The sequence below is a fragment of the Platalea leucorodia genome, assembly GCF_965183815.1.
Source record: "Platalea leucorodia genome assembly, chromosome: 10".
Taxonomy (NCBI): domain Eukaryota; kingdom Metazoa; phylum Chordata; class Aves; order Pelecaniformes; family Threskiornithidae; genus Platalea; species Platalea leucorodia.
Genome location: NC_138832.1, coordinates 16,289,595 through 16,307,646, shown reverse-complemented (window position 1 = coordinate 16,307,646; position 18,052 = coordinate 16,289,595). Strand labels below are relative to the sequence as shown.

The window sequence follows — 18,052 nt, the reverse complement described above, 5'->3', positions numbered from 1 at the left end:
GGAGAGAATTGGCACCGAGATTCTGCAAAGCTCAAATTCAGCTCCGGGCACACTGCTGGAAATCAAAACCACAGCCACTGGAGCTACTTCGCTATAGTGCAGTAAAACTGGTACACAGCAGGTCGGGTCCAACATTTCAGTATCAATGTCTCAATGTAAATAAGAAATCTATCGCAGACAAGTAACAGATCTACACGCTAGATTCAAAGAAACGTAGCAAGTATCCCAGAATTTTAAGGCTTCCTACCTAGAATATTTTTTCCATGTCATTCTTCTTTTAATTCAGCACTCAGGATCCATTTTCTTTCATGAGATTTACAGTAAAGTTATCAAAACATAACAGAATGTTCCACTCCTGAACATCCACCATCTTTCTTCAGCAGCTCAACAGACTGTAAAACTGAAGCACTGTCATCTGGTGTATAATTATTGTAATAAGTCTTACTTGTAAAATGAGGGAGGCACCACAAGCTTACCTAGCTAGTCTGAAAATGTAAAATGCTCATCACCTGTAATCATTGTCTTAACTGTCCTTGATCTTTACTGATAGCCACCAAATTATAATCACTCTCTCTGACGGTGGGAATCAGCTAAAAATGCAGCACAGGCAGAGCACTAGGAAAGTTGCTGGAAGAGGGGCTATTTTGGCCAATTAAAGAGACTCACTGCAGAGTTTTTCTCTTTTTTTTTTTGCCTAATCATTGACGTAGGGGGTTCCGAGGTGTAAGACAAAAATGCAAAGCAGGGAAAAGTAGAGCACAGGAAACCTCAGGAATCCAACAGGGACGTGGCAATTCCACACACCCAGCGGGGGAGCCAGAAAAAAAATATATGCTCAAAGGTTATGGCCATACGATCAAAAGTGATCATGTTACTGCAGTTAACAACTTACCAGCCATCATCCCAGATGCAGTAAAACACCGTGAATGTATTCTTCACCCACACTGCCTCTGGAGTTAAACATCTGATGGGCAGTAATTCATGAAGCTGCAGCAACTTACTCACTTTCAATCATATGTCCATCCATACTCCTAGATCCCAAGCCAGCAAGACCCTCTACTTTGTGTTTAATTTGGGTCCCACTGAACACAAAGAGGGTCCTCACGTGCTTAAAGCAACATAATTGCTTCAGGCCATTGTTGGATTAGGGGCCTTATATTGATAAGCCTTTACAGTGAACTATATGTGCCACGTCGTTACATGTTACATATTTGGATAAGCAAATTCAGCAAGTCACCAGCCTTCCCAGCTGTCCGTTTTAAGCTGTTATCGAGGCAAGGGAGTACTGAGCGTGCATGACTTGGAAAGGAGTGAGTTGATCCTAAAGTGACACAGTGGAAATGCACCTCATTGATTTACCACTAAGAAGCTGACATTTAGTTACTATCCCCTTATTTCTCATCGCTATCATAGGACAAGGTTACACCACGTTACCTACACCGAAGAAAAGATCCACCTCTATAAGAACCAGTCACTTAGCAGGGAAGAAGAGCGAAGAAACCCGGGCTCTGGAGCGGGTTCCCCAGCCGAGCACCACGCTCAGAGCGGAACCTAGCAGAGCTTCAGAGAGCAGCCTCTGGTTTGCTGGGTGAGAAGCGTTTCAGTCCTTCACGAGGAGGTGGTGGAGCACCTGTGTGCACAGCTAAGCAGCTTGAGGGGTTCTGCTTCCAAAGTGTTGGTTCAGCCTAGCAAGGTACTTGGCTTTGGTGGTGAGGTTCAATCTGTTTGCTACTATTCTTCCTAACATAAAGATAGCTGTTAATTCCTCACACCCAGGCTGCTCTCGGACTGAGTCCCCAAGCCCTTCCTTGCTCTGAAGTCCCCGTTCACAGTCAATCTCTCTGATCTGGGGTGGCAGTGGATAGTGCTTCACACCGCTCCTTGAGTCTCAGGAAGAAGGGTGCTGGAGGGAAATCAGGGCTGTGTCTCACTCCTGCCAGCTGCATTTCTGCACTTACCAGCTGGGTTGGTATCGCAGATCAACAAAGGGTGGGGAATGGCCCTCACCCAAAGCAGGGCATTGCTTCTGGCAAATGCTGGTAACAGGTATTTCAAGTCTGCCTCTTTGTACTGTTTGACCTGCTGTCCATGAAGGAGTCACATTTTAACTTCACTTCTCACCCCACCTGATCTTTTCTAGCCTCAGAAGCATAACACAAGGATGAATTTGTTGAAGGGCACTAAGAAAAGAAAAATATATTCCCACTAAAAAGATGATGGGCAACATGTTATGGGAACATCTCTACAACTTACAATATATGCTAAATAAGAATACCACCTACACACATAAAAATAATTCATTTTAGTGGTATGAAATGTGTTTTGCCTAATAGCATAAAGTCCTCCACTGGGCTAGAAGAGACAACGCATGGTGGAACTACAGTACATTTCAATTGAAGAAATAAGTAAAGTTACTTCTGATAACACCAGGATGTTGTTACTGCCTTGTCCTTATATACACTGTGCACGCCCCAGTTGTTTAAGCGACGTCGCATTTGAAACACAAAGGAAAGTAAAAATAAGAAAATAAATGGCTCAATATTTTCACATAAGCCCTATAAGACAGAAGAGACGTTCTCACCTGTCTGCTTTGAGACGGCAACGTGGCAGGCTGCATGTGTCTCTGCATCCGATGTGGCTGCATCAGCTGTCGAAACTGCTGCTGGAGAAACTGGCTGTTGTTAGGCTGCTGGGACTGCTGCGGGGCTGGAGACTGCTGCTGCTGCTGCTGCTGCTGCTGCTGCTGCTGCTGGAGATAGTGAATGAGAGACTGCTGCTGCCCTTGTCCTGCTGTCAGAGGTGACATCTTTTGAGGAGCTGACTCTGAGGCAAAGTGAGACAGTGGTTTGGTGTTACTGAAAGAAAACTGGTCTTGGCTAACAGGGCTCTCATTCACCAGACCTGGCTGTAAGCTACTGGATGGCTGTTGCATAATTATGTTCATATTTTTAGACTGGTTTGTAGCCATTGATTTAAAAAGCGAGCTCTGCATACTTGTGGGGTTGCTGGTGGGAGTGATGTTAGACATTAATGTACCTTGAGGACTGAAGGGCTGCTGATGCAGAGCTGGGCTTGACAGCTTTTCTGGCCTGTACGGTGGAGAAGGTCCAGTATTTGTGGAGGCCATGCTGGCAACCAAGTTGTTCTGTGGACTTTTAATGTTGTTCGCTGGTAAGCTGGCTGCTGCCAGGGTGGGCAGCATGGAGCTCTGCGGGCTGAAGGGCTGCTGGTTCAGAGCCGGACTGGAGAGCTTCTCAGACCCATAAGGAGGAGAGGGGCCATTGGATGGGGTGCTGCTGGAAGTCATGCTTGAAAGCAGAGTGTTTTGAGGACTCTGAATGTTGTTTCCTGGTAAATTATTAGCAGGCATGCCAGACACCATAACGTTTTGAGGACTGAAAGGTTGATGGTGTGGGGATGATCCTGCCCTGTAAGGCGGAGAGAGACCAGGAGGAGACATAGTTGGCCAGCTAGGAGCCTGTACTTGTTGCTTAGTAGTAGACACCTGCTTGCTAGCTGCCAGCTGCTTTAGCTGCTGAGCATGCCAGTTGGAGCCAGGTATGTTGGGTAGGGGTACGGGAAGCATAGGTGGTGGCTGGTTCTTGCTCTGAGCTGCTGTAGAGATGGGCGATGCAGCAGGTTTGTTTGAGGGAGGAACTTGGAAGTTAGCTCCAGCAGATGATGGTCTCATCTGAGGAGATCCTCCACTGGTTGGATTGCAGCCCGGAGAAAAATCTTTGTTCGCAACATGGTTCTCCAAGTGGGAATTCTGTGGGGAGGACTTTGGAGTGGTACTTATGCTCGGTTGAGAATGACTCAGCCCAAGTGGCTCTTCAGCCTTGCTGCACAAAATCTTCTCCAGATCCAGGTCATTGGGAGAAGGATCAGGCATTTTCGTCAGCTCTTCCAATAGATCTTGCAGCTCTTGGTCCACAGACTGCAAGCTGTTTCCTTTCTCATCATAGTGGACAATGTTATTGTTTTGCCCTCCTATTGACCCCTTCTGATTTATTTCCGTGTTGGGTGGCACTGAAAACGGGGAACCAATGCCACCGCCATTCATGTGATTGTTTTCGAGGAGCACTGAATGACTGGCGACTCCCAGGGAAGAAGCGCTGTGACTGGCGGAGAACGGAGAGCTTTGCATTTCTGGACACGCCACATTGGGATTGGCACCTTGGCCCATGGCAAGGTTTACGTCATCAAGACAAAGTCTTTTACTGTCATTTGGGAAAATGACATCAGGCACGCCACTGGAGGCAGGAGAGCTATCATCTTCCAGTTTTCTTTTAATGGATCCCTGTAACTGCGAAAAAAAAAAGGAAGAAGAAAGGATCCGTTATTGACCTTATTCTAACATGCTCTGAAGCTCCATACTGTAACACTGGGTTGGACATTAAGAAAATTAAATCATACAATTGAAAAACCAATCATGTGAGACAAATTCAATCAGGATTTAAGTGGGTGCAACTTCACTGAAATCAAGAGAGTTCTAGTCAGACAAAGGCTAAATCTCACATGTTGGCCTTAAAACAGATGTTAAAGCTATAAAATAATGTCATGTGAACTGTAATAGAAGTTTTTAAAATAGTTTCTGGTACCATTTCAATTAAGACATTACACTCCCTGAATAACAAACATGCCAACATTTTTATGGTAACATTTTTTAGGTCTAAACAATGACAGATCTGAATGAAACCCTGGACTGAATTTAGTGACCTTCTGCCAGTGACTCAGATTAAATTCAGACCTGAGACAACGAAATTGTTTTACATTCTTTATAGGCAGAACATCTGAAATAACTGGCATACTTTCTAAACAAACCAAACCAAAACAAATTCTCAACTATCTATCTAAACAGACTTTCAAGCTTCCTAATCACAGATGTTTTAGATTTCAGAAACCAGTAAATAATTCTAAGGCAGTATGGGCTTTGTTCTTTTGAAGGATTGCAACTCATTCATAAAAATGGAAGTGTTTTCAAAATACAATTATATAAATATCTTGATCTACAAGAAATGGTAGAGTTGTAAATCCACAAATCTTAGGGAAAAAACCTGCCTTATACATATAAAGAAAGTGAAACGGAAAACAACTCCTCTAATACTAATTCAGTGTGATATGGCAACCTCTTCCAAATGTAATCATCTGTGGCTTTCAATTTTAACAAGCATGACCTGTATGTCATAGGATTAATCAGACATTAACATTGCTGCTTCAAGTTAAGGGAAATAAGCATTATGTCCTTGTTTATCAATAGAGGGAGGCAGCATTTAGCAAAGTATCTAATCAGCAATGGGAAAACCATAGAAAGTCACTGTTCCTCTAAGCTGGCTCACAGTAAAGCCTTTCCCAGCCCTGGCCTACAATTGCAAGTGCTGCCAGTCATCTAGTACCATGAAAAATATTCACATCTAATAACAGCTCATATCACCAAAAAAGCCCCACCACCTAACCCCGCTGTAACCAGATCCACTCTAGGGCTGTGGTGGGTATGACTAACTTCTAAATTTTATGCTCATTATTAAGCACATCACAGTTTTGCCTGAAAGTCACTCACTACACAACGGGCAGCACCTTTGGTGCTCTCAGAGGACAGCGTTACGGGACGATCACCGTAGGATGTGCGGAGGCTGCAGGGCACGAGGTGGGCACACCTTCTGCGGCTGCTTCTGCAACGCGCACGTGAAAGTCACTGCAAACGGCCAATGTCCACCCCTAAATTCAGCCTATGTTCAGGCAATCGACCACAAACGTGCACTGTTTACCTGGGAACATGGGAGAGCTGCCCGGTGGCTCACTCGGCTGGACTCACACGAGTGCTCTCTCATCACTTATTTCTAAATTGGTGGGCAGAGAGAAGACTGCAGATTTCTGCCTACAGTTGCTTAGGCTATAGATGCAGTTTAGGATTAGTATCAGACATTGCCATGCTAGTATCCATCTTACACAGACATTTGGAAGAGAGCGAGAGGATACAAGTTAATTGTACATGATCATCACGGCAGATGGAAAAGCAGGTCTGCGTACTACGGAGAGCTGCTGATCAGGTTTTAGGAGGAGTTCACCTGCCCTCCATCAACAGACACAGCAGTTTTGAATGGCATCGTGGCAAAGAGACCTTTTTACATGGATATTTTCCCCCTACCCTCTAAGAGTTGTCCCTTACTAGAGCAATCAGTGCTTCTCTCCTGTGACCTCCAGTTGCATCGCTTTAACGCGGGTTGCACTCAAAAACCACTGGCAAGTGAGAAGCGATGCTGAACGGGGAGAGCTGCTTTCAGTGCACCATTCACTGGTTACCTGACAGCCCTCTTCGGTCAGCAGTGCTGCGCGTGGTTTGAGTCGTTGCTCTGCAAGAGACCGCCTTTGCATCACAGCCAGAGACAGCTGAAGCATCAGCGATTTGATTATTCCTCTGGGCTGATGAGGCCAAAATTTGCTTAGCTTTAGGAAATGGAACAGGGCCTAAATCTTCTCCCAAGTGTTGGTCTAATGATGGATGAAATTGTTTTCCTTCATTTTCTTTGCTAAAACTAAGCCAGAGTTGCATGTTTCAACAGATGTTGCCCTGTGTAGGCTGAAACATGTTGGTAGAGCATAACTACATATATTTAAACCCAGACATGTATAGAGAACCTTTACAGGGGCTTCACACATCCAAAACAAACACAGTGTGTTCCCAAGTTGCACCCTGGGAACCTTCGGGCAGGAAGTGGTGGGGGATCTCCCATCCCTGGCCAGCTGACATGCTGGCATGCATGTCCTTGCCAGTGCTTCTTTTGCCATAGGACATTCCTATGCTCTGAGTTACTGGGGAAAAATTTGGGCTTTCTAAACACTTTGAAAAATAGTTTTTTAACTGTTGCACTGGGGAGTAAATCTGATGGGAAAACAAAACTCCATTTCCCCAAGACTGTTACTAGATATAAACAGATAAAATAAGGCCGTAGCTTTCAGAGGGCATGGGCATTCCAAAACGGGGACAAGATTTTTAAATAGGATGCTGTTGCTTAGCCCTCGTGAGAAGCCTGGCTGTAAGAGAGGCAGTGAAATTAGCTGGGTGTTGTGTTGTCTTGAAAAGCAAGACTCCTATTTCCCAGGTGAATATTTGCACAAGGACCATAAAATCCAGAAGACCAATTTCCCCCAGTGCAGGCAGGTATAACTCCACACAGTTTAGCAGCATTGATTGTGCTTAAGATAGATTTGACTACAGCCCCAAATTTGAGAGGGAAAGATACCATCCTTTAAGCAACGAAACAAATCACAGAATAATTTTGGTTGGAAGGGAGGTCTAGGTATCATCAGCCCCCTGCTTCAAGTACATCACAAATGAAAAAAATAGATGACAGTATTTCACCAGGCACTTAAGTATGAAGTATCAACTACAGACAGAAATCCCTTCTTGGGCTGAACGGGCTAGGGGAGAGGTTTGCTTCAGTATTCCCCACTGAAACACGGGTGGTTGGTCCTCCCGTGCAGCACGGCTGTGCTGGTGCTGTCTGTGAGGAGCCAGCATTTTCTCCCCAGCTCCCAGTGACTGCTCTCCATGAACGTGCCACTCTGGCAGCCCTGACCAGCGCAGGGGACAGTAATGCGGTTTCATATTATGGGGACGCTGGCTGGCTCTGACATGCCAAGAACAACGATGGCAGGAGATCATCGCCCAGGCACCATGACTCTTAGGACCAGGAGCTCCTGACCTAACTCATTCAAGAAGCTGCTTGTTGCAGATCATTCATCCAGTACTCTCAGATGTCTCAGGACCATGTCTTTAAAACCTATCTACCCTTTTCTAGATTCTTCCCTTGCTAAAACCATTTTTACTGCCCATTTCCTTTGTCTGGCCCTGGATTCCCCAGGAAGGAGCTGATTTATTCCGACTCTTTCTCCCCTTCTTTAAGAGGGCTTGCGCTATTTGACAAAATCAACAGAAATAAGAAGAGCACCAAAATATGTTCTTCCCCCTTCTCTGCTGATTAGTATATTGGGCAGCTCTGTTTCAAATTGAATACCTGACAAGTGAACAGAAATATTTTAGAATATAAACACACACACACTTCGGCTGACTGAAGGTTGTATATGGCTAAGTATGGCACAGCTTCATTCATACGTGCAAGCAAGGACAAAGCAGACGAGCAACAAATGGGCTCTTGCAACCTTGTCAAAATTCATTAAAAGGCATTAGCGTGCACAGGCTAACTTCTGTTTGGGAATACCTGGGAAACAAAGGCAGGCCCTCTCATTTGGGGAATATCTGACTATGAGGTCTCCACTATCTCAGGTTTGCTTTTAGAAGCGAGAGTGCCATGATCCCAGCACTACTACCCTCTCGAAACCAACAGGCTGTCTTTCCGGGAAAGAGCCAAGTTACAAACGAGTAGCGCTGCTAGCTCGCAATGGTGGTATTACACGAATAAATAATAACTGTTTACCCTGCTCCGTCCAAGTAAGCTATACAGCTGTGGTTACAAACATCTCATTTGTCACACGCTACCTCTTCGTGCAGAACCGATTCCCTACGTGTGGGCAGAGTGCGGAGCAGGCTTCTCTTGTGCAAGGAAGAAAAGGCAGACTCGGCAAGCAAAACTAGTCCTTGGCTTCACCCTCTCCTAGACTGAGCTCTCTGAAGTTACCCGCTCGGGTGACTTTTGGCGTCAGGCACCTTCCAAACTCAGGAGGTGGTGCTGGCCTTGCGTAAGTTACTATTTCTCAACGACAGGAGAAAGAAAGACTGGAAGTGGCAAAAACTGAAGCAGAGAGATCAAATTGTTAATAAATATACACTGTGGTGGTTCCATTGGATGTTAATAACCAACTGAACGGGCATTTCTGGACTGGCTCCCTGCCCCGCTGCCACTCAGCCTTCCTCCTTTCTTTAATACATCAGCTGTCCTCAGTTGCCACTCCAGCTCTCCACGTGAGCCAGGCTGCCCCATGGCCCTGCTGCCAGCCCCTCTTAATTCTCCACCCGTCACTTGCTCCTTCGCCTGCGTGGTATCTGGGAGGAAAGAGCCACCGCGGCCCGCTCGGGAGAGCCTCGTTTCTCCAGCCTTGCAACGATCCCCCTTCCGCCAGAAAGCAGCCAAACCTAACCAGAGATTCCTATTTAGGTCAATGTAATGCAGAAATGAGAGAGAGAAAAAACGTTAGGCGAGATATTTCTGTGCCTCTTCCTGGCTTCTGCAGCCTGTCAGAGATTCAGGCCTTGATTTACAGCAACCGCAGGGTGCTGATTATTGATCTGCAACCACCCCACCCCACTCACTGCCATTGAGAGATCCAACCTACAGCAGCGATTCCCACACCTACGCAGCTTCTTCAAGTGAGAACCGAGCCCGATGGGACGCTGCCATTTTGAACCGATGTCTGTAGAGTCTGCGCCGGCAGAGTCCTTCGATGGGTAGTCTGCCTCCCCCTGTCTCCAGCATGCACCATCACTGCTGGAGACTCTCTTGATTTAATAGCATGAAATCTATGGATCCGTGACCGGGATATCCAGAATGGGAGTCAGATAACCTTCTTTCACTGGGATTCTCAAGACCCTCTTGGGAAATCCCAAGTGTTGGCTTTTCTGTTTGTTCGATTGAAGAAAAGAGAGAAATGATGGTAAAACGAGACCGGGCAGGTGGGGAAGATTTCGGTCTCACCACAGATACTGGGATTTGCTAGTGTTGTGGCAGCTTTGCACAAAGCCTTTTAGAGCAAGACACAGGCACCTCAGAAACCTAGGGAATCCGGGTCACCAACAGGCTGCTAAGATCTGGCATATCTGAATTATTTTGACAGAGAGAGCATGTTCAATTTTTCGTGGAAGGGCTGAGCAATGCAGCAGCCCAAGACGAGTAGAAGTCAAAAATACTCCAGTATTTTTTCAAGGTATATTGCAAACTGTTTTTTCCCTCTGCAAAGTATAAAACCTGAGTCTAAGGTTTGCCCAACTGAGCTGACCAGAGAATCTATCACTCTCTGTCTCTTTCAAACACTAGACACTGCCAAAACTGGAAGTATGTATTTGCCAGAGGCAAAGTGTTTGCAGTATTCAGCGATCAAGACTTCAGTCTCTGTGGCTTCAACAAGCTTCAGCGAGAGCTATCTGCCCATCAGCCCAAAATGTTTCTATCTGTTCTGACAAAAACAGTCATGTAATGAGAAAATGAAACTGGCAATTTTCCATCTAAAACAAGAAAACTTCACAAATTTTTCTCCTGTGCCTTAAATACACAATTTGGAAAGGTTTGTGCTGTCTATCGCTCATTTATCCACACTCTAGATAGATTTTAATGTCCTACTAATCTTTGAGGACAGTTCATGAAAAAGAGGTGAGAATTTGACTGTGTGTTTGAAGTCTGGAAAGTGGATCTGATTGATAGAATATTGCCTTTTAAATGGCAACAGCTACTTGCAGCCTTGCTTGAACTATCAGACGTGCTGCTTTCGGTAGCAGGCTGGCTTGCACATGAGCAACAAAACCCAAATGCTCGTGGGCAAAGATCCCATTTAACTACAGCAGAACCTGGCACTGCATTAAGTGCATTTAGCACATCTGCAGGTTTCCATTTGTGCATGCTGGCTGTGGTTTGGTAACAGAAATTCACATTATATATCTGAATCCAAGAAAAAATGGCTCCTGCTGACCAGTGAGTAGCCAAAGCAGCCCATGACTATGAGGAACATATAAACTACGGTTTATCAAAGTCACATCTCAGGCTACAAGGAGAACTCAAGGAGGCTCGAGCAATTAAAACTACCATTCACTTTCTCCACAGTAAGATTAAACATAAGCTAAAACCACGTTCTTCCTACTGCTGTAGGCTGTTTGACCCTTCTGATTTCAAGCGATTTCAGCATGGATACACATAAAGTTGTCATTTCACATTGTCAGGAAAGAGATCACGTTGCGATTCCAAGCTACCAGAGAGGTGTTTCACTATGCTTAAAAATAGCAATACCCCAACTCCTCAGCTTAAGGAGTACCACAGTAAAGTCTGCTTTGGGGTCTGTTGGGTATTTCTAGGCTGGAAAGGTTTGTAATGAGGTGTGGTAGTGGAGAAAGGATTATGAATAGGGAAAACTCACGGGGTGGATTTCCTTCTATTCATCACGCTCATGGAAATAGGCAACTGGAAGGGAGGATGTAGGAAGAGGAACCGGGGATGTAAGCAGTCATTTTAACCATGAAAGGACATTGGTTATTAGCTAGCTTGTATGCATTATGTGGATTATTTTTACCTGGAACTACAGCTTCTCCCAATTTATAACTTACAGCGGCAACATGAAATCTGCCATCTTTAAAGCAAGCATATTAACATAGATTGGAAGTTGCAACTTAGGCTATGCACATGTAAAACGCCTCCTAAACACCGCGGCTACATTTGTAGAATTTGTTCTCCCATCAGTACAGCAAACATCAGTTGACTTGATGGGAGCGTGCTGTGATCCTTTGCCCCATTACTGTCACCATCATTGTGATCTTCTCCCGTTATTCCCTCAGTAAATCAGGAACCTCAAGCTGAGTTAAAAGAGAAAGAAGAAAACAAGGTGTGTGCTTTCCCTTAATAAAGGTGGCAACGCTCCCTGTTGTGAGTGCAAAAATATAGGAACTTTCCTGTTACATTGCTGCAGTACAACACGTCTCTTGTTTGACTCTTGAATATATGTGAACTCTTAAATGGTGACTGCCGACCTGGCACTTTCTTGCATCTACGTGGCCTTCTTCCCCAAGTCACCACGAAGTAATCCTGGCTGCAAATACTCAGAACTGCGTCGCTGTGCTGGTAAGCACAAGAATCCAAAACATCATGACTATACAAAACCGGAAAGATGTGATCTTACAATAAGCTTAAACCACAGAAACTAACAGGAAATTCAACCTGGACTACCAAGAGCCTAAGGTATTAGCTTTTTTTCCCTAAATCTTAACCAAAAATTAAAAGGAAGGAAATACTACAATTATGATTTTCTCGTACTGATTTGTGTGAATGCAGTTACGCTCATAATGACAGAAAGCCGTCTGATGTACATCCTGCTTTGAACTGGAACACCTTACAGGCTAGACAGCAGCAAGTTTGTGAACAAGTTTTTTCTGATTACCCTTGTGTAAAATTACAGGCCACATCACTAACGTCCGTGTGAAGATATCAATGTCGGATCAGTTCCAAGGAGAAAAAAAAACATAGTCAAGAATATATCTATTTTGCCATTCCACACAAGCCAGCCACGCGCAAGAGACCAAGTGACATTCAGCGTAAAGAAAAGAAAAAAGAAAAAAAACCCAAACCAGTAGCTTTGCTCCTTTTCAGGTCAGACAGAATTACCAATCTCATTTAAAAGGCACCAACAGAGATCTGCCCTATCAAAACAAATGTTCAGAGCCTTCCCATCTTGTCTTTCCTTAGCAATTCATCTGCTTTTGGTATTAACGGCATTGTTAAAATGGAAATTTTTCCAGGAGAAAAATTGCTGTTGACAAATGGATCTGGAGGAACAGGGCTACTGCTTGCTCCTGTGTTGTACTGCTAGCAGGAGATCTCTGTACAGATGCCTCTTAATTAGTCATCTGAAGACTTACAGCAATCACGTCACGCATATTGTTTGGCTGTAACTTCCACATTCCATTTAATGACAAGTGTTATTAACTAGACAGCTGAAGACAGAACAAGTTCTCTGCCTCTCGGTTTTTAAGCTGTAGTACAAGAGCATTTCTTTCGTATCTGGCTGTAAATCAAGATCAATCTTAGACTCAACGCCTTTCCATCAGTATTACCTCATCTTACCTCAGTTTTAATACCAGCAGTATTGTTTTATATCTTTTTTTATAGTCCATTAATTTCAAAGTCCTATGGAACACTTTGCAATAATTTTGTAGACTACATTAATTTCTCATGGCAATAGCTAGGCTGGAGAATTGCAGATTCTCTCCACTGAGCAAAAAGTGATGTTTTTGCTACTTGGGTCTACTGGGATTTGAAAGATACTATTCCCTCTTCTTTTGCAGCCCCTAACACTGGCACAGTTATGCAATGACCTCAAGTTAACAGGAGGTAAGTATAAGAAACAGGCTGTATACGTTCCTAAATTATGAGGTAGGTTTACCATTTACTAGATAACCAGATAAAACCCAGGCTGACACTTCTTTTCTGCTACATCTGGCATTCTTTTTTGAAATCCCAGAAGACTTACTCCTGCACTTTTATCAAACTACAGGTTCCATTTTGTCAGAAGGTATGGTTGGGGAATTAAGAGCCTGGAGGCAAAGCCTTCAATTAGGTCAAACCTTGGGCCAAAAAGCTCTCAAATTCTCAGAACAATAAGAAACAATGGGATTTCAGTGTGAAAAAAAGGCACTTTTGTTTCAACAGCTGAAGTACTCAGCCTTACTCCCCCAAAGAATAATAAATATCTGCAAGCTCACCGGTGTGGCTGCACCTGAACGCGAACACTGTGCGGCCTTGGGTCTGACTGCGGAGTGGCCTTCTGCATCGGAAAGCAATGCGTTACTGCCTCCAGAGCTCTTCTCTAGGCTTGGCGGGGGACAAAACATTTAAAAGAGCGGTTTGAAGTTTCTCCTAAGTGGTATCAGAAACTGGAGCACAACTCTAAGAAGGATGGAATAAATGGGCAAGGAAAGGAAACGTCCTGAACGGCTCCTCTCCTACCCATTCATCCAGGGCCTGTGTTAGCCTCCTGGATGCTTCTCTGCCTTTCAAAAAATGAAACAATAAACAGGATATTGATTAATACAGAACCATAAAACCAAGCCTCACTTAGAGTAAAAAGATCATGAATCTAGTGAGTCTCTCACTGAACCTGGGTGTAGAGAGAAATCTTTGCACAGCCAGCAGCAGAGATGTTTTGTAAAGCAGAAGAGTCTGGTAGTGAATATTTCATTTGTTTCTGACTACTTCATTTTATCCTACCACTTTCATCTTTGCCTACACAGCAACTCCGCTATTCTCAGCGTGCATTAACTGGAATAGGGACACGGTTTATTGGCAACATGTTATTTGCAGGCTTCCGTCCTCCTGGACCAGCGAGATGACAGGAGCAGCATGCAGCTCTGGCTCCTACAACACACGCTCTTTGAACAGGATCTGTTACTTACCCAGGGACCTTCAAAATAGTGGTACTAAAATAGTGGTACTAACAACCCCAAACCAAACACAGAGCATCGCCCCACCCCTGAAGCCCTCATCCTGTATAAAGCCATTGAAATCCTGGCCTCAATGAAATAAACATTTTGGGACACTGACTTCAGCTGGGATGGGATTTCACTCTTTTCTCTTTCATTATTATTAACTAAAGGAGTGAATTAAAAATACACAGGATTTGGAGCAATTCTCTACAGCAGAAAACGCAATGCTCAAGTTTTTAAGCAGAAAACCTCTTGACTTGCTATAGATACCAGTTCCCCTCTGTCCTAGAAGCAATGTTAATCACACATTCATCACTGCAAATTGACAACATAAATGCTGACTTGTGCAAACAATGTTAGAGAAAATGGTGTTCTTGCTGCAGAAGTAAATTACACAGCCTTTCAAGCTTTCTACACTTCTCAGTTTTATGTAAACTCTAATTTCTAAGCCTTTGTTCTGCCTTTAAAGGTCACACAGTTGAAAGCTATGAAGCATAGCATGTGTTCCCACTGATATTAAAATACTGTTTACTAAATCGTGCATATAAATGTAAAGAAGAAACTGTTTGCAACCTCCTGCGTTAATAAGCGATGATTTATCAGACAACACGGTTCCAAGTATCAACACGTGGAATGTAAACATCTGATCTGAATCACGCAATGTAATTTTTTTTGTTGTTTTTTGAAGTAAAGTCTCCACATTGCCATGCAATCACACTAACTTCTGAGGACACCATATTTGACTGATTAAACTCTGAATCTTGCCAATGCTTAACTTCAGGAATGCAAGCGGTCTTTTTAGATTCGAGCATATGATTGCACATTTGCAAGATCAGGATTTCATTTGCATATTCAAATTGCAAAACTGCATCTTCCCTTTGTCTGTGTAAGGCCAACTATAGCGCTCCAAATGCTAAACAACCGCCGTAGAGTTGGACAGTATTTTTAGCATCTCTATCGTGCACTTCTATCTTTAGCTGCTGTGTTCACAAACAATCCTGCAGGACACTGCATAGCTCACATAGCTCGGGCTCTTCACCACATTCAATTTTTCTCCCAAAACATGGCGAAAGCAGACTATTCACCAGGCCAGTTCAGCAGCTGCCAAAGTTTCCTTAGCTGCAGTGTCTTGAGCAGAACAGAACTGTATCAAAGTACTGAAACATTAAAACGTTAGAGCATTCTGCTCTGGAGTGGGGATGGAGGTTGCCGTGACTTCCTCCAGGGAAAATACAGCTCTACATTCCGAGTTTGCACTGTGTAGATAAATCAAGGAGGACAGCGAAGGATTTCTGCATGTTGTTTCCTAGCAGGATGTGCCCATGGGTTCATGGCAAATTTCTGGTCAAAGCTTAACCCTGCAAGAGAAGTTAATAATTGAACTTGCCAGATCATCACAATTTCTAAATCCAACTGTGTCTTGTTTTTACAAAGAGGCATATTAAACCAGTGAGCCATTTTATTAGACTCATGCTCATGTAACAAAAACATGTGTTAGCTCCTGAGTGCCAAGTATCATCCTGGAGGGTTACCAATCCCTGTTACAGATTTTGTAGCCAGACTGCAGTTATCTGTCATAACAGAGGAGGTAGTTTTGAATACACAGAATGAAGCACGCTGCTCCGTTCGGGAATACTTTACGTGGTCCTGGTCTCTTTGGAAAACTCTAGGAAGCAGATGTATGGCAGGGTGAAAAAAAGAGCTTGAAACTTACTGCTGACTGTGGTGGGACTATCTCGCGGAAGCCTCCTGGACGGCTGGGGCATGGCCCCAAGCTTGCTCCTTCATTCCCTAGAGGAGCTTTTGAAAATGGCTGCAGCACCACCAGTTCCAACATGCAACTAGAGCAGCTGGGTCAAGTCTGAGTGCATAGGAAACGTTTTTAGAGTCATCTGTATGAGGCATTCCAAAACTACAGGTTTACCACAAAGAGAGAAAAAACTCATCATGGGAATAGCAGTATTAATCAGATGATTGACCTTTGAAGCTTCAAATCTGAAATGCTTTCCACACTGAGCTGGAGCTGCATATGGAGACAATAGCCTCCGATATCTTGATTTACAGAGGAAGTACTGATGGAATCCCATATATCCTGTTAATGGTGAAGGGAAGGGAATTATGTAAAGGAACTATTTTTTTCATTAAGTGCCTTAGCTGAGGTTTGCAGATGAGCCTAGACACTTGGCTCCAGTTTAATTTCAAGGGGACAAGATAACCTGAAAACCCTTAGAAAACCTTAGACCTTGTGAGTGCTTCACAAATGGGCTCCTCATTTCCCCATTTACACTTATCTTCTCTCCCATTACCACATGCTATCAAGCACTCTGTATGAAAAGTCTTTAAATGATAATGGGACTTTCCAAACCAACTGTGTTCATTAGCTTCCTCTACCCTGCCACAGGTATGGCCGTATGTCTGGGAGGTGTGAGAACTGGAGAAACAGCATCAGGGGTAGGAGGGTGTCCCTTGGCTCTCTGGCAGCACCAGAGCAAGGCTGAGATGCACAGCAGACAGCAGCCAGGCAGCAGCACATACTGTGCAGTAGGTCTACAATACGCATCTGCGGTTTTTCTTCTTTTTTCTTTTTTTTTGGTCAGAGTTATTTTTTCCTTTTAAGCATAGCACGTGTTCAATCAAGAATATCACAGTTATTCATTCAAAGTGTTCGGATTATGTAACATGAGCATCAGGTTAAGGAGAAAAGAAAAAAAAAAAAAACCACCAGTACTTTGTTTTTGCTGAGCCCTTTGTTACAGGACTTAATTTTTAAATGAGTGGAGGCTTCCCCTCCACCCAGGATGCGAGGTTGACATCCTGGGGTATGGTCCTCATCCTACTAAGGGCTCCTCAACTGAAAACTGTGGGTTGCAAGACTTGGCCTTTACTAAGAAACAATGATATTACAGGAAAACTCACTGCATACTTTCAAACATCAACAGTAAATTACCCTTCCATTTTCTAATACAGACACGATGTCTGGAGTTGAGCAAACACATTCTTGAAAGGTCAGAACACTTAAACTGTATGTACCTAGTGTAGGATGAAAAAAACTGTTGTTGCCTTTTAGTTATGACATTTCAGTTTACCCACAAGAATTACACTACTTCCCCTAAAAGTTTTCAAGCCCAAGAATGTGCTTTTCTCCCAGTGTTGGAAAGTGAAGGTAAAACTCTTTTTCTGTATTAACTTATCACAGCTGTCACGAATCCAGTGATCTGTCAAGAACATAGCCATTCCTTCCCAAAGGGCTCCTGCCGCCAGCAGACGCGCGTGGGGAAGCCCTGTCCGCCTTCGAGGAGAAGGGGCTGGAGGAACCCGACTTGCCCAGATAGCAGCCGACGGTGAGTCACTGCCCAGGCGAGCCACGCGCGACCGTTCACACCAAACTTTGCAAACCTGAAAGAACTATGAAATCTCCCAAAGCACAGAGCTGAAGGGTGGGTAGCTCTTCATTTTTTCTGAAAGAATGGGAGGAACTTCCTCTTTCAGTTACAGTTACACGGTCTAGTGAGGATACAACTGCTGTAACGATCAGGAAACGACTGTCATGTCGGATGGCACTACAGAGCGTTACTGGGGAGCTGCAAGGACCTCGAAACTGGGGACCAAAGTTTGCATTTGCTGGAAGTGCCCTGATCTGTCACTAAACACAGCGTTGTGTCCACCTTCAAGCTTCAGGGCGTTAAAGGAATTGAAGGAGCACCACTTCAACCCTAGCCCAAAGGGGTGAAGTTCACTTCATTTCAACAGAGCTGCTTGAGGTCACTTCATCACTTTAGACCATATTCCTTCCCTGGGGCTCAGACATCCCGAAGCCAAGGCTGCACTGAGCTAGCTCGGGGACTAATTAGCGGGGGTGAGCCCTGTGTTAATGCGTCCCACCGCACTGGGCCACGCTGGGACCTCAGCAGGACA

The 18,052-nt window shown here is 44.3% G+C and overlaps 1 protein-coding gene across 1 annotated transcript in view; it reads right to left on the bottom strand.

Moving 5' to 3' along the window:
* The window catches only part of MAMLD1 (mastermind like domain containing 1), an 83,457-nt gene that overhangs the window by 30,554 nt on the left and 34,851 nt on the right, over positions 1-18,052 (bottom strand). The window contains exon 2 of the mRNA XM_082322890.1: positions 2,582-4,306. Within this exon, the coding sequence (XP_082179016.1) occupies positions 2,582-4,306 (1,725 nt within the window). The remainder of the gene's footprint in view (positions 1-2,581; positions 4,307-18,052) is intronic.